The 16,542-nt window shown below is 35.5% G+C and overlaps 1 protein-coding gene and 1 non-coding gene across 2 annotated transcripts; both read right to left on the bottom strand.

The window, feature by feature from the left end:
- Window positions 1-1,000: 1,000 nt before the first annotated feature.
- On the bottom strand, window positions 1,001-1,073 carry TRNAF-GAA (transfer RNA phenylalanine (anticodon GAA)). Its single transcript has one exon. It is a non-coding gene; the product is annotated as a tRNA-Phe (tRNA).
- Window positions 1,074-2,193: 1,120 nt separating this feature from the next.
- Window positions 2,194-4,924, bottom strand: LOC145160709 (serine carboxypeptidase-like). The gene is made up of 7 exons (XM_079079998.1): window positions 4,552-4,924; window positions 3,796-3,964; window positions 3,601-3,720; window positions 3,223-3,517; window positions 3,050-3,138; window positions 2,704-2,965; window positions 2,194-2,623 (listed from the first exon to the last, which is right to left on the bottom strand). Exons 1-7 carry the CDS (start codon window positions 4,869-4,871, stop codon window positions 2,370-2,372), a joined length of 1,509 nt encoding a protein of 502 aa, XP_078936124.1. The 5' UTR covers window positions 4,872-4,924; the 3' UTR covers window positions 2,194-2,369.
- Between the last annotated feature and the right edge of the window lie 11,618 nt (window positions 4,925-16,542).

Genomic DNA, 16,542 nt, shown 5'->3' with positions numbered 1-16,542 from the left:
CCGAAGATGGAGAACTTGTTGCCCGATGTGACTATAATCTATTGTAAAAATTCAGAAGATGAAGCAGTCAAAATATTGTCATCGATATACAATAAAAGATACTCTGTATATGGTCCCTAATTACAGATAAAAATGGAAGAGTCGCACCGACTGTGTACAAAGATGATATGCGAGACAAACTAAGCAAAACCAAATCATGTTCAAGGTGCCCGATTTAGGTCGTACCTAGACCGTTGAAGTAGGTAGACATGATGCAGTAATATATTGTCGCGAAAATCTGACTGTTGTTGTATGGACCCCTCTTCGCCAGTGAACTCTCCTTTCGATGTATCAACTCATCAGTGGCTCGATTGTAATAAGGATTCGAAACAATGGTTTAGAAGAAGAAGAAAGTGATGTCTAATTCAGCAAAAATGTGCATCATCAACATCAAACCTGCTACTACATGTAGTCATGGTGTTTTTTGAACACTTTAACAAATTTAATGGTATAATGTGCAAAAAATAATGATACTTTTTGAACAAAATAGAAATTTTATTACTCTCCTAAATCATTACCTCTTTTCCTAAAAACTCCTAAAATGAACCGTCAATTTAATTTTAAATTTTTGTTAAACTAAGATGCGACCTAGCACCGTAGGGGTATAGTACACCACCCCAACCTCAAAAATCCCAACACGGCGAGGGTTGTCACTTGAGAAAACCAATGTATCTCTCCTCGTTCAAGCCATTGCTTCAATTCAAATGGATCCATGTTTTAATCTAAAGTGGATCCATATGTGAAAATTTTGAAAAGAAGTTATAGGTTAAAGGTTTAAAGCATCTAAGATGAATCCATGACATATTTCTATTTATTTATGTATTATGTTGTAAAGAGAATGGGAAAAAAAATGACAGTAGAGCTGCAGGGAAAAAATAAGAAGTATGTTAAATATACCTTATGGTCTAAGCCAGACTCTAAACTGTGTCAAGTAACAAAAACGAAAACAAGAAAAATAAAATGCGGTGAAGGTGGATCGAACAACTGACCTTCAGATCTTCAGTCTGACGCTCTCCCAACTGAGCTATCCCCGCTTGATGTTTATATTTCATACTTATTTACCAAAGCCGTTAGTTGGTTTTGTTGCCAATAAAATCATCAATTTTACCCAAGTGCTCACCATAGTTTGTTGATCGCCGGCCATCAGCAATCGCCATGGAAGAGGACAAACGGACTACCACCATATAAACAGCCGTCGCCATTGATCACACCGCCTTGTATTACACAGTGTGCTCCTTCTTTGAAAGAACCCTCCCGGAAACCAACACCGCGGCGCCATCTATAATGAGTTCACTGCAATTTCACTCAAGTGCTGATCCTCACCTCAATGTGGCTCTACTTCTAAACCTTCTTAATGGCAATTTCGTGTTCTTAATTCACGTCGTTAGCGACGGAGACGAAGTTATTTGTGGTGCTCGTGCTTGACAGCGCTGCTAGGGTTCTATTTTGTTGCTCTGCTCCACATTTCTTTGATTTCATCAAGCTTCATCCTTTTTCCGGTTAGTATCATTCGTAAGAAGAAAATTGCTAATTACCCATATGAAAAAGACGATCAGAACTTTTATTTCGTCATTTTCTCCCGTTGTTCTTTTATTCTATGTATTAAAAGCTGCTGAACTAAGGTTTAGAAATAAGTAATCCAACAAAGGAAAAATGTTATAAATGGTCCACATTTTTGTTTGTTAACAATCATTCATTTTTCAGACAAGAGAAATTGACATATATCGAATGTGGCATTGAGTAGATCTATACAGGAAATCTTGGATATGCTCATCTAGAAAAGCTAAAATCTTTTGTCTTGAATCAATGTCTTTTTTCTTTTTTTCCTCTTTGAAGATTGCTTTCAAAAAGCGTGATTTTTCTTTGAAGTTATGTTTTCATATCTCATTGCTTACCCTGCAAACTTTTGCATTTGAAGCAAAACAGTTGTCAATTGAATGGTTGTTGAAAACCTGTTTGCTCCATTTGGAATTCAAGCAATGTACTTTCAAGATTCAAAATTGACCAATTTTTTTTCGTTTTGTAACTCCAATGTTTTTCTGTTTAATAAACTTGACTTTCAAAAGTTAACCTTGTACTTATTTACATAATCTTACCAAAAATAAGAGCCATAACCATCAAACTAATATTCAATGAACAAACAAAAGCATATCATTTATGTCAACAAATTTCTTCTTACTTCTTTCATATAACATTCCCAATAAATATTGCTGTCTAATTACAAGTAAAGTTTCCACCTTTTTCCTCCTTTTAAGTAAATATGCACACAAACAGCAAATACTTTCAACTGTTACATGTATATTTGTAACAAAATTAAACCTTTTTTGTTTTTACAGTCGTGCAACCTTACCCTTCCTTAAAGGGTTAAGTTTCTCTGTCATCCAAGATTCCAACATTTGTAATGAAGCCCTAGGTTGATCCATAGGAACCATATGTCCAGCATTATGAACCTTAATAAAAGTAAGAGGTCCATGATTCTTTATAATCCCAGCTTCTTTTCCATCAACTAAAAATGAAGTATTCAAAGCTGCAACAAAATCTTTCTGTCCAGACCATGACATGGCATGAACCCATCTCGAGTTCCCTGCAAATCAATCATGTTAGTCAATGACTCAATTCAATAAAATCTGATAATTAATAGTCAACGTCTTGAAGTCAACTTACCAAGCCAATTGCAAATAAGATCATATTCTCCAGCATATACAAGCAATTTCACATTCTCTTCTAGAAGTTCTGGAATCCCTACTTCAAGATTTCTCATCCAGTCATTCATCATTGCCTCATACACTCCATCACTACATGAAACATAATCTATATTTTTTGGTATCCCTAATGCTGTTTTAACCGATGATTGTCCTAGAAAAGTTTCCACTCTTGAGAAGTCATAGCACAAGTTACCCTCACATTTCTTTCTTATATCATAATACTGCAAATAGAAAAAATAAATCATTATAGAATAGAATAATCGATTTTCTACGTTTAGTGAGATTTTGATTCTCTTAGTTCTTACATTTATATTGTTTGTTATCGAAAGTATATCCTCAAAAATTTGTTGACAAACATATAAGGCCGATTGGCATGTATCTGTTCCCGTTGTGCCTGAAATAAACACAATAACATGCGTACACAATTACAATTATATCCTAAATGAACAAAATTCAAGAAACGAAGGGGATTAATTACCACATCGTTTGGTTGCTTGTTCACAATTTGGGATTCGTTGGCTTATTTGGTTATAATCTGATTCTGAAATTAAATTATTGGCTAAAGCGTAATCCGTATATGCTTGATACTGGATTCCCGGATCAGTTAGCCCATTTCCAATTGCGAATCCCTTCAAGTTTATATGAATTCCTTCTTTGTTCTTGTTTCCTTGGTTTATTCTTGAAGCGAAAGACGGAATGTAATGTCCTGCATATGATTCTCCCGTGATGTAGAAGTCATTATTGACATAATCGGGATGGGCCATGAAGAACGCCTGTCAAATGTCAATTGTCATTACAGAGTTAGATTCAACAACGGAATTGCTGATTCCGGTGTTGCCATGAATAAACAACAGACCTGTAAAAAGTTGTAGAGGTCATTGCTAACACCAGTTTCGTCATGGCGAGTGTCTTCACCACTGGAACTATAACTAAAACCAGTTCCAGTAGGTTGGTCAACATATAGCATGTTTGAAACCTGAGTCAAAGTCAAACAAACTAGATGAGTTAGTTGTACAGTACAATTCCTTAAAGCAGTAAAACGGAAAGTTACCTTATCCCAGCCATAATCATTCCAGACAAGAGACATGTTGTTGGTAATTTTAAAAGGACCATTTTCGTAAAACAGAGCCAGTTCACTGCTGCACCCTGGTCCTCCTGTCAGCCATATGACCACAGGGTCAGCTTTGGCTTTTCTTGATTCAAAGAAAAAGTAGAACATCCTGCAAATATTATCTTTAACAATTTTAGTCCCTCTGCAAAACCCATCAATTTCTTGATTTCATTTTGTGGACCCCTTTTTTTGTAGAAGAAAAATGGGCCAAATGAATGGATCTTGATCTCCAATCAAAAACGGGAAATCCCTCAATTCTTTTTGTATGTAAGGTCCTTGATTTCGAAAACATATGGGCAATAATCGACTGTCCTAAAAGTAGAGAATAAGACAGTAGTGCCCTTGTTTGGGTATCATTAGAATGTGCTTTTGGACATTTTGACCCTACTCACATGTCCTTCAAAGATTCCATACTTTAAAGTCTCTACCAATAGAATAAAAAGACTGTCACCTCTGCACCGAATACCTAAAGAATCCAAATTTTCCTAACCATAAAGATTTTTTTCCATGGGTAGGTAAATTCCCCAATTAAAAAATCAAAACCCATGAAGAAAAATGATATCTTGGAATTCTTTTCATAAGAAACGACGACTTATAAGGAAGGAAAAAAGAAACCCGCATCTTTTGCATTGAATAAGATGGAAAAATTTCTTACATTGAACAGAAAGATTAAGATAATGTGTTAACATATGATACCTTGCATCTACTGTATGTTGAAGATGATAATATCCTGCGTGGTGAGCCAGGTCATTAACAGTTGCACCAGGTTCACCATGAACATGGAACTTCAATCGTTTCTCCAAAATCTTGGATTCAGATACTTTAAAATTGTCATCAAAAGAGGTTGTGTGTGTGTTAAAGAAGTTGACTTCAGGATTCGGGTGCAAATTGAGGTCTCTGATCAGTTGGTGGCCGGTTTTTCTCAGAGGTAAAGAAGGGTTGGTGGTTAAAGATGATGAAGAATTGAAGAGAAGGAAAGAGAGGAAGAGAGAGAGAATTGAAAGAGGAGAAGCCATTGTTTTTGTGTGTGAAGATGAATGAAAGGAGGTTGGTTTTGGTGTGAGCTTTGTGTTGGGGGTATATATAGTGTTTGATTTTTTGTATTATTTGGAAATCTATTTTTTCACACGTTACACATTAACTGTGCGTTATAAAGAATGGATAGTGAAGGAATATTAAATGGAAATGTATCTTTGTTATCATATTGCATGCAATGCATCATGTTGTTTCCTCCTTTGTTCTCTCACGATCTTAGAAATTTGTATTTTGTATTCATTTGAGTTTTGACTCTTTTCTTTAATCTTTTTGACCAATTAAAAACTTAACTTTTGACTTTCATATGAATAAATAGTCACATGGGTCGGATAGTTTCTGGATCCACTATATATGCTATCATTTATCATTCTAAAGTGGGGTTGAGATCGTTTAGTTCTGAAAATCAGAAATTCAAGAAATCGAGAACTGAACAAATATCTTTATGTGGTTCCAATCGGTTCGGTTTCGATTCGATTTAGTAACGGTTTTCCTTTCATTTATTTCCTTACATCCTGATTTAATTTGTCTATTTTGATAAATATTTTGTTTGAATCACCTGAAAAATCCACCGATTTACAATACAATCAACCACTTAGGGTGAGGGGTGTCCTCGTTTACCTCCCTCCCATCCTACAACTTTTGTTAAATAAAAGATTTAAAACAAATGGAATCTAATAAAAACAACATAAAAACTAATTAAAATATATGAAACTGTAATTAAAATGGAGTTTCATTAATAAAAAAATTACAACAAAATAATAATCATATATTAAAAAATTACATCTAATTATTAATAAAATGTATATGGAACTAGTAGTCAAGATTAGCTATGTAGACATTTGCAATATGCTCCACGTCGTAGGTTGTTGGGAGTTTCTTTGCAATACAACTCCCAAAGAGTATCTAGATTTACTTCTAGACCTTCATGAATAGGTTGGAGTTCCTTTTTGTGAATAGAACATATCACCACCTTCTTCTTTTAAAACAATATTGTGTAATATAATGAAAACGTACATTATTTTCTAATTTTTCTAGGTTGCACTGTTAGTGAAGGGTTTTGAATTATACGGTTTATACCCCCCAAAGACTTTTGAATTTTGAGAACACAAAAAGCTCGTTCAACATCATTCATTGTCGATGCATGCGCTACGTTGAACCTTTGTCGTTTATCATTGTTTGGATATGAAAATGTTTTCACAAAAGTATCCTTATTTGGGTATATCACTTCCTCAAGATAATAATCATGCATGTATTGGATAAGCTCTCTCTCTCTCTCTCTCTCTCTCTCTCTCTCTCTCTCTCTCTCTCTCTCTCTCTCTCTCTCTCTCTCTCTCTCTCTCTCTCCAAGTATACCATTTTGCAGGCTCTCTTTTTATCTATTACATATTTACGTTAACAATACGAGATGGAATCGGTTTGTGCCTCGAAAGATAAACATCTTCTTTTGGAGGGCTCGGCTTGATAGGCTTCCTATGAAATTTAATCTTTCGAAAAAAAGGGTTGGAGATTTCGAACATTACGTCTCCGGTTTGTGATTTACAGGTGGAGTACATGGAGCATTTGTTTTTTAAGTGTGAAATTGCAGTTAGAACATGGAATGCTATCTCCCAATGGAATGACTTGATTCTCCTGGAGTGGGACTCATTTGTGCAATTGGCTTGATATTGTGGTCATTTCGAGATACAAAAAACAAGCTTTGGAATCCATTAACTTGTTGGTCTATCTGGAAGAATCAGAATGCGGTTGTTTTTAATGAAGGAAATATCAACAAAAACCGATTTTTTATTTGATAGTTGATAATTCATATGATTGGTTTGTGAGTAGAAATAGGAAAAGTACGATTACTTGGGTTGATTGGCTACAAAACCCAATTCTAAACATTTCTATGTAATCTATTTTCTAGTTTTTTGTTTGTTTTATAATATGCAGTTTTTTAAAAAAAAAGGGTAAACAGTAACTTCAGTAACTCCCTCACATCTTACATCGGATTTATGTTAACGACAGCAGCTCCAATAACTCCATCACCACTTACATCACGTAAGTCGACACCTCTCCAACATCGGTATAACGCCCTCCCGAATCGTTTCCCATTTGGGTGTGGGTGACGTAATTTAGATGACCCAGGTGTTCGGTTTGTGTTTCGGAGCCAAGGGGTATTTTGGTAAAGTGTCAGCTCGGGCTTTTATGGAAATTGGATTTTTGTTCGGGAAATTTTAAGGCAAGTATGAGTTGATAAAAGCGTAGAGCTTATTGTTACCTTTTCATGGATATAAGGATCATCGAAATCGGACTTATAATGAAGAAGTTATGGTCATCGAAGGATTATAGGGTTTAAGGATAACCCTAGTACGTGGGGCGTACATGGGGAGTACGCATGGCATACTAGTGCAAAGCACAGTACGCGTGGCGTACACTGGTGTACGCTTAGCGTACTCATGCGAGGATGGATCGCGTCTTCGGGCATGTACGCGGGGTGTACGCTTATGTACGCGGGGCGTACGTGCATTTTAATGAAACCCTAATTTTGGGATGTTGCACCCTATGTAAGCTCTTTAAGTTCCTAGGGCTAGCCTCTTTACCAGCCTCCATTGCCCTAAAACCCTAATCTCGAACCCTAATAGCCTCTTTGGGTGTTCTTGAGCTTTGGACTTGATTTTTGGGTTATTTGTGCTCCTAGAAGCGAAAGAAGAAGAAATGGAAGACTCATTCATTGGAATGAAGCTTGGAGATCCAGATTTAGCTCAATCTTTTGGTGACTTTTGAGGTATAAAGTCCCAACCTTTATCATTGTATGTTTGGATCTCTTCATGTCATAGTTTTTATGCTTTTGGTCCCTTTTGGGTTATTTTTTGAGCTAAGTCGTTTGTGGAGCTTATTCTTCTAGATTTGGGCATATTATGAGTTTCTTGAGCTTAAAGGTGTAAGCTTTATGGTTTTAGTGGTTTCATGCATACATTAAGTCATTTGTTAAGTCCTTTTGAGCTTTAAGAGCTTCATTAAGTCATGCATGCACGTAAAGTTGGCAACTTTACGTGATAAACCATCTCAAGGAAGTCGGATCTAAGTTTTGGAGTGATGTCTTAATGGGTTAAGAGCTGTAAATGGCCAAATGGCCAAATGGGGGAGTACGTTGGGTGTACAAATAGGTATGCTTAGTGTACAAGCCCTAAAGCGAGTATGTTGTGCGTACGTGCTGAGTACACCCCGCGTACTCGCCAGTTGGGCTTCGGATGTTTTGGGCTTCGGTTTGGGCCATTTTTGGACTTAGATCCTTAGGGCCTTGATGGGCCATCAGAATTCAAGTGTTTTGGGCTAGGAATATTTTTTGGACCTTGGATTGAGGCCCATGAGAGGTTTTGGGCCCAATTTGCAAAATTGGGCCATATGTGGGCCTTGGGTGTTTATTTGGAAGTTGGGCCTTTGGATTTGGTTTGGGCTTGGGCCTTGGGTCAAGCATAAGGAAGGGTAAAAAGGTCTTTTACCCTAGTTTAGACACTTAGTGTGGGTCAGGATCCGATTATTGATGGATGATTATTTCGGTGATTGATAGCGCGAGGATCTTAGCGGGGCAGCAGCCATAGATTCTTTCTGTGAGATTCAGCAGTGCGATGTGAGTTTCCTCACTATTTTTAGCTGGTCGAAGGCACCAATGCCAGCCCACGTTTTGTTATGTAAGGTGCTATATGTTTGCGTGACTCTTGCATGTGTATGTGCTTGTATGCTTACTGGGCGGGGCCCGATGGGTATTCTATATGCTAGTATCTGTGTATATGATTTGTATGTGGGCGGGGCCCGTTATACGAGTTTAGGCGGGGCCCGTTATACTCAGTGGGCGGGGCCCGATGACTTTACGGTATGCTATTATCTTTGTCATCTTCGCATGTATTTGTATGTTTGTATGATATATGTTTTATATGTTTACTGGGCGGGGCCCGAAGACTTACAAATCTGTATACCGAGCGGGGCCTGATGACGGGGCGGGGCCCATTATGTGCTTACTTATGTATGTATGGTATGTGGTATTTTGGGGAACTCACTAAGCTTTGTGCTTACGGTTTTCAGTTTATGTTTCAGGTACTTCTGTTTTCAAAGGAAAGAGCTCGGGATGATTGCAGAGCACACACCACATGTTTCTGCATTCTATGATTTACTCTGATAATGATGATGTATTGATAAAACTTTGATTACCTTGGTTTTATGAAAATGATATGATTTACTATTTTATTAGTTTAAAAATGAAAATTTTCGAGTCTTATTTTTGGGACATTACAGTCGGGTAAGTCAATTTCAACATCACTACCTTATATCACTTATGCTCAATTTACTTGCACTCCTGGTCTCTCCATTTAATTCCGGCCTTTCACCCTGATCTTTCTAGCTTAGACCCATTTCCTCTCAGTCACTTTCGTGCTCACTCCCAACCCTTCACAGCCTTGCTCTCATAGTCATACCTTATCCAACCTTATCCGAGCATATCTCGTATGCAAGATAATACTCATGCTTATATCAGATAGGCTCTCTTTCTTTCATTCTCTCTCTAGTACGCCATTTTGCATGCTCTCTTCTTGTCTTTTACATGTTTACGTTAATAGCAGCTTCGAGAACTCCACAACACCTTATATTGTGCTTATGCTCCCTACACCACCATCTTACACCCCTTTTTTTCGTCTCGCTTTTTACCTACATTCCAATCAGAGAACTCATCGTCTTCATTTCATATGCAACATCACTGAAGCACGTACCACAATATTTTCCGCTTTAGGTCACCTGACATGAAAATGTCTTACACCCTTTGTTTTCTTCCCACTTTTTACCTACATTCCAATCAAAGATCCCACTCTCTTCATCTCATATGCAACATCCCTTAAGCATGCACCATAAAATTTTCTCTTTAGACCACCCGACACGAAAACCTCACACAGGGGTCAGCATCCTGGAATTATGATAGAGAAGGTATTCATATTCCTTATATGACAATGTTTAGTTCCCATTCTCAGTAGATGTGAGATTAGGATCCCTCCCTCATTCACCCTTTATCACAAGGTTCGATGCCCCAGCCTCTAATACCATTAGTAGCATCCCTAAGGCATGTAAGACAATATTGTCCATTTGGGTCACCCGCTCTCACCGGACACACTTAATTGCAAAGTTCTCATGGGATATGTTAAACGTGTTGTGATAAGGAATGTAGTCACACTCCTTGTAAGGGAATTATTAGTTCTCATTCTCAGTCGATGTGCTATCATGTTAGTTGGTTCAATTTTAGATTTCGAAAACTAAAAGTCATTTGTGTGACGTGGTTACAAAAACCTAGTTATCACGATTAATTTGGAATTAGTTTTCTAACTTCTCGCTAATAGTAATAATTTTCAATCGTTAAAAAAAAGAGGATTTTTAGCTTTATTCCATCAAAACATTAAAAAAAATGAACGGCTTACACACACATGCACACTTATTATTCTACTCGTAAATCTACATTCTTCGTCCACAGCGGGATTTGAATCATTAACCTTTGGCTGATGGCACATTTCTGTCAACTCTTGATACCGCTAGGCCAAAAACCATTTGATATTAAAAAAATGTTTATTACCAACGTCAAACCACAACAAATTAATGAACATATTCATATATTTTAATTAACTAAAATATGATTGCAAGAGTTCGATGATGATTAGTTGTCAAAAAGCATGAACAATTTGGTGCACAATGCAGCTAAAATTTTTAAAAAAAATATATGTTTTCCTTTGGCTTTCACATTTGGAGTACAATGCATGAGTAAGGAGGAACTTTGTTCTATCCTCTTTCTCATTTAAAATAATTTCCATTAAAGTTAATTTTTCAAAAGATCTTCAATGTAATATTGTGATATATGTCAATTTGTAACAACATAAAATTGGCAGATGAACAATTGTCAACATAAATTACATAATACAGCAAAACGACCTAAACTTCCATTAGAAAATCACTTAACTATGAAACATAAACTTGTGCTTCAGAAAATAATATTCTAACGACCTTAATACAATATGGAATAACAATCTAATTCAAGATTATATAGGGTGTCACGTCTTCCGCTCTACGTCTATAAATTTGGGGTTGGAAATGTGTTTGGTGGATGTGGACCATGAAATTCGGGCTTATGTTTGCGTTTAAGGCATTAGACTTTAAAGAGACGTATACGCAACATGCTTAAGGACGTAAAACTCTACTAAAATCCAACCCAAAATATCAATTATGTCTCTCATTAATTAGGAAACGGTTGGATTAAGTGATAAATGTTGATGGACATTTGATAGATTTAAGGTATCAAATTTATTATTATTATTATTATTATTATTATTATTATTATTATTATTTTGAATGACTGTATGTATTGTGTTTAACAAGGTGTTTCCACCATTCTAAAAAAATATATTCTAATTTTAGTTTACTAAATCATCTATTTTGAATTAAAATAAATAAGATTATTGCTCTATAATAAAATATAAATATTATTTTCCTATATTTTTAGATATATTTCATCACGTGAGACAAATCTGGAAGGGCTAAAAACATCATATTTTTTTGACATATGTAGTTTAATTGCATGATTTTTGGCTATTTCTTAGTTTTTCATGTGTAGCTTCATTGTGGTCTTGTGGATAAAGTGAGGTTTGAGAAGATAATATATACATGGGACTATGGGAGTGGGTCATGGATTATGGTTCAATATTTTGGCCCATCCAGCCCATCCAGCCCAACTGTATTATTTTTTAATTATATTATTATTAGATTACATGTACTTTAGCCCAAAGCATCTTACTAATGAACTCCAGTACTCCTCTAAATCATAAATAGCTTACTTGGAAAATGAATAAATCATACACTGGTATTTTATTTTTTTAAGCCCAAAGCATCTTACTAATGAACTCCAGTACTCCTCTAAATTATAAATAGCTTACTTGGAAAAATAATAAACTATACATTTGTATTTTATTTTTTTTAACTTAACTCCTTTTATATATATATATATATATATATATATATATATATATATATATATATATATATATATATATATATATATAGGGCTAGGTTATAATGTGGATGGACAACTATTGTGTGGACGTGTGGATAATGCTATTTTATGAAAATTACTAAGAGAATATGTTGTTTACTAATGTGAATACGTTCAATCTCACAGAACTATTGTTATTTTAATGGATTCTCACCAATTCTAATTCATTTTTGTTCTCATTCATCGTTTTTTATTTATTTTAATTCTTACAGAATACGACTCAATAAACATCCTGATAACATTCTGACAGAATGAGAATAATTAAAAAAAGTGTATAATAACTTTATAAACGATTTAATTAGTGAAAATGCTTAATAAGTAAAATAATTATATAAGATTGAACGTATTCATATTATCAAACAACATATTTTCTTTGTAATTCTCACAGAATAGCATTATCCACACGTCCACACAATAGATGTTAATCCACATTTGAACCTAGCTATCTCTCTCTCTCTCTCTCTCTATATATATATATATATATATATATATATATATATATATATATATATATATATATATATATATATATATATATATATATATATATATATATATATATATATATAAACCACAATTATTGTGTGATTGTATGATAAAATATGGTCCAATCATTTCTATAAGGTAAGTTTTGGAATTTTGCAATTTATATCCAAAATTATCGAACCTATAATTATGGAATATTCAAAAATAAAAGACTAAGACTTTAAAGATATACGCCTCACACGCCTTGGACTTCATCATCTCCATGAATTCACGATATTATTTCTCCTATGCCCTAATCGGTCATCGTTCGTTGATTATACACCTGATTTTTATGGGCCCAAACTTTTAAATATGTGGATTAATGGAATCGATAGTAAGTAGATACTAGAGGCATGAAAAAAAATCAAAAAATAGAAAACCAATCGTTCCTAAAAAAGGGGGAGAAAAGTGGAAAACCAATTGTTGTTACTTGGGGGCGGTTCTTGGAGATGTTTTGCACAGAGTATGTTCCTCTGGTGGAGAGGTATAGGTTGGATCAGGAGTATCTGTCGTTAAGGCAGATGACAAAGTCGGTGACGGAGATCACCAAGATGTTTACTGAGATAACTCTTTTCTGTCCCGAGTATTCTGCTTCGGAGCAGGCCCAGATGTCGCAATACTTGAGCATGATCAACACTGGGATTCCGGAGTTTGTATCTACCCAACGATATTATACCCTCTCTGAGCTTTAGGATGCCACGCAGAGGCAGGAGATTGAGATTAAGATCCAGACGAGGGAGCAAAGTGTTGGATATAGTGTCTAAGTCCATAACTATATTTGGTATGTACTTGACCCGACCCGGCATGGTCCATTTGGGTTGCACTTCACCCAAACAATTTATGGATAATCGTTTGAGAATAGTATAAGTTATGATTTATTAATATATTATAAGTCCTAATATATTAATATAAAATCATATTATTTAATTAGTATTGATCTATAATTAATTTAGAGATCAAAAGTATGACTAATTAAATATGGGCTCTTGTATTTATATAGTGTGGGCTAATGCTTATTTGGAATGGGCTAGGCTTGCATGGAAAGTCCATGGATACTCCATGGAGCTTTAACCCATGGATCTCATGGAAATAAAAAGACATGGGTATTAGGGTTTACATGGATGTAACCCTAATCCACCACACTATATAAAGGAGGCTTTGGTTCTTGAAATTGCACTAGTTGATGTGTGTAAACCAAGATGGCCGATTTCAAGAAGTTTGTGACTATTCTCTCAAGTTTCCAAGTTTATGGTGATTTGTGACTTCCATTTGAGGCATCCACATTATTGGTGCTAGGCTCTCAAACTCCAAGCAATCAACTACTACTACAAGGTAAGTAATTCTACTAGTTTTATTTGATTCAAGTATCCCATGCCATGCTAGGTAGGATAAGAACCTTGGAAAAATAATTATTTGCATGTATCTTAGTCAAACATAGATCCAAGGTTTCTAGGGTTGCATGTACACCATAGGAGTGTTAGAATGCTCAAAACACATCAGTGGTATCAGAGCCTAGTTTGTTTATTTGATACTTGATGCAAAAAAAAAAAATAAATAAATAAATAAATAAAAACTTGAAAAATCGAAGTTTTGTTCAAAAGCTCGTATCAAAATTTCAAGTTTTGTATATGTACTTACGATTCTTGAAATTTTTGATATGAACATTCATAAACATATGAGTTTAGAAGATCATAGAAATTATATGCTAATAATTGATTAGATTAATTTTTGATCTTTATGTGTTTTAATGGAGTCCATAACTAGTTCTTAAGTTATGGATAACCAAAAGTCACATTTATAAATAACCATTAAAAGAACACATAGGTTACAAAAAATGAAGAATCTTCATTTTTAATAACCATTAACTCATAAGTTATGAGAAATGAAAAGTTTTGAAAGTTTACAAAACTTGCCCTCAAGTTTTGGAACATGTAAAGTCATATTAAAAACTTTAGTTCCAACCCCTAGAATTTTAAAAGTTAAAATTCAACCCTTATACTTTATAATATTATAAGTTTAATAATATTTATATATGTATAAGATCAAGTCGTCTTACCGCTAGTACGCCTCATTCACGAAGCCGGTCTATAAGGGGGGTATAAGGTTGTTGCCTATAAAATGGCAACTTAATGGGTGTCCACTCTCACCCACCGCTTCCTTGATCGGTGGAGGGTCGTTAGCCGAACGGGTAGGACAAGGACTTATAAATTCTCATTAAAAGTATAATGATAATACTAAAGTAACTAAACTTTATTGAATTCCCAATCTTAGTTATTTTAGGAAAATGTGAATAAGGTGCTAATCCATGAAATTACACTTTACACTTTGTTTAAGTCGTTAGTGGAGCGTGTGTGGTTAATCGGCACACTAACTTGAACTTAACAAGGTAGGTAAAGGGTGACTTAATGTTTATCATAGTATCGATGGAGCGTGTGTGGTTAACCGGCACATCGATTGAGGGGTAATACATTAAGGGTACCAAGTAATTTGCATGGTTACTTCACACCTTGTTTTGTGATCCTCGGCATCCTTGTCACAAAACTTGAAGGGCACACTCGATATTGAAACATGCCATTGAAGAAAGTTCAATGAATCTCAAAGAATCTAGGAGTTTCTAAACCCATTAAAACCTAATTAAATATTTCGTTTTTCATGGTAGAAATTGGTGAATCGTCATTCACTTGCCTTCAAATATCTTATAGCTTAGATTACGGCATCCCTCTTCTAAGTTATAAAATATTGTGTTGGGTCCTAGCCTTAATATTACATTTGGGTGTTTTGTTAAGGACTATCTCTATATCTAATCTAATCTATTCCCTCTTATTTTCAGATGTCTTCCAATAACAATGCTTCTGGCTCAAACCCTACTAGCTCCTTCTCTCTCATGAATCTTTGTGGGAGAGTCATATTTGATGGGTCCAACTTTACAGATTGGATCAGAAACATCAGGATGGTCACTCGGTATGAGAACAAAGAATATGTTCTCGACAAGGAGCTGAAGGTACCCGAGCCAACTGCTACTCCTGAAGAGCTTGTTGAATATGAGGTACATGAAAGAGATGCTACAAAAGTGGCATGCATCATGATGGCCACCATGACAGCCGAGCTCCAAAAGTCCTATGAGGACTATTATCCTTTTGAGATGCACCAGGACTTGATGGACCACTACCATCAAAGTGCTCGTCAAGAGCGATATGAAATAATCTCCTCCATGATAACAACCCGAATGAAGGATGGTGAACCATTACGGGCCACATGCAGAAAATGCAAAGGTATGTGGACCGTTTACTGAAGCTGAATGTGAACTTCCCTAAGGAGTTAGCAATAGACATCATTTTGCACTCCTTGCCATCGTGTTATGATCAATTCCGCATGACATATCACATGAACAAGGAAGAAGTCACCCTCAGCAAACTTCAAGGACTCTTGAAGACCGCCGAAAGTGGTCTAAAGGGTAAGTCGATTGTTACTACTCCTACTCCTACTCCAACTGCGGCCAATGTCTTGGCAATTGGGCATGGCAAAGGGAAGAAGAGAAAGAACCCTTCTAAGGGTACCAAGGGTAAGACCCTTGAAGGCTCCTCTTCAAGCAAAACCAAGAAAGGTTTTGTCACTCCTTCTGCTAACCCTAATGAGGCTGAATGCTTCTATTGCCATGAAAAGTCGCATTGGAAGCGAAACTGCCCAAAGTACCAGCAAGATTTGAAGGATGGGAAAGTAAAACCCAACCATGCAGGTATATACACTATATTGTCTAATAACTCACCTCATTCTAAGTCTTGGGTCCTTGATACAGGTTGTGGTATTCACATATGTTGTGATTTGCAGGGACTAAAAAGAAGTGAGAATGTGGAGCAGGGAAATATAAACTTGATCATGGGAAACAGGAAAGTTTCACCTGTCACCAAGATAGGAGTTTATTCCTTAGTGCTAAATAGTGGGTTTACATTAGATTTGAATAAATGTTATTATTCTCCAGAAATGGCAAGAAATGTTATTTCCTTTCATGCATTGTATAAACAAGGTTTTACCTTTAATTTTGATAATAATAATGGTAGTATTGATGCTTT

This window comes from Lactuca virosa, chromosome 2 (assembly GCF_052849685.1).
Source record: "Lactuca virosa cultivar CGN04683 chromosome 2, Lactuca_virosa_CGN04683_v6, whole genome shotgun sequence".
In the NCBI taxonomy this organism is placed as follows: Eukaryota; Viridiplantae; Streptophyta; class Magnoliopsida; order Asterales; family Asteraceae; genus Lactuca; species Lactuca virosa.
The sequence above is the reverse complement of the archived record's forward strand: the minus strand, read 5'-3'. Positions and strand labels throughout refer to the sequence as shown.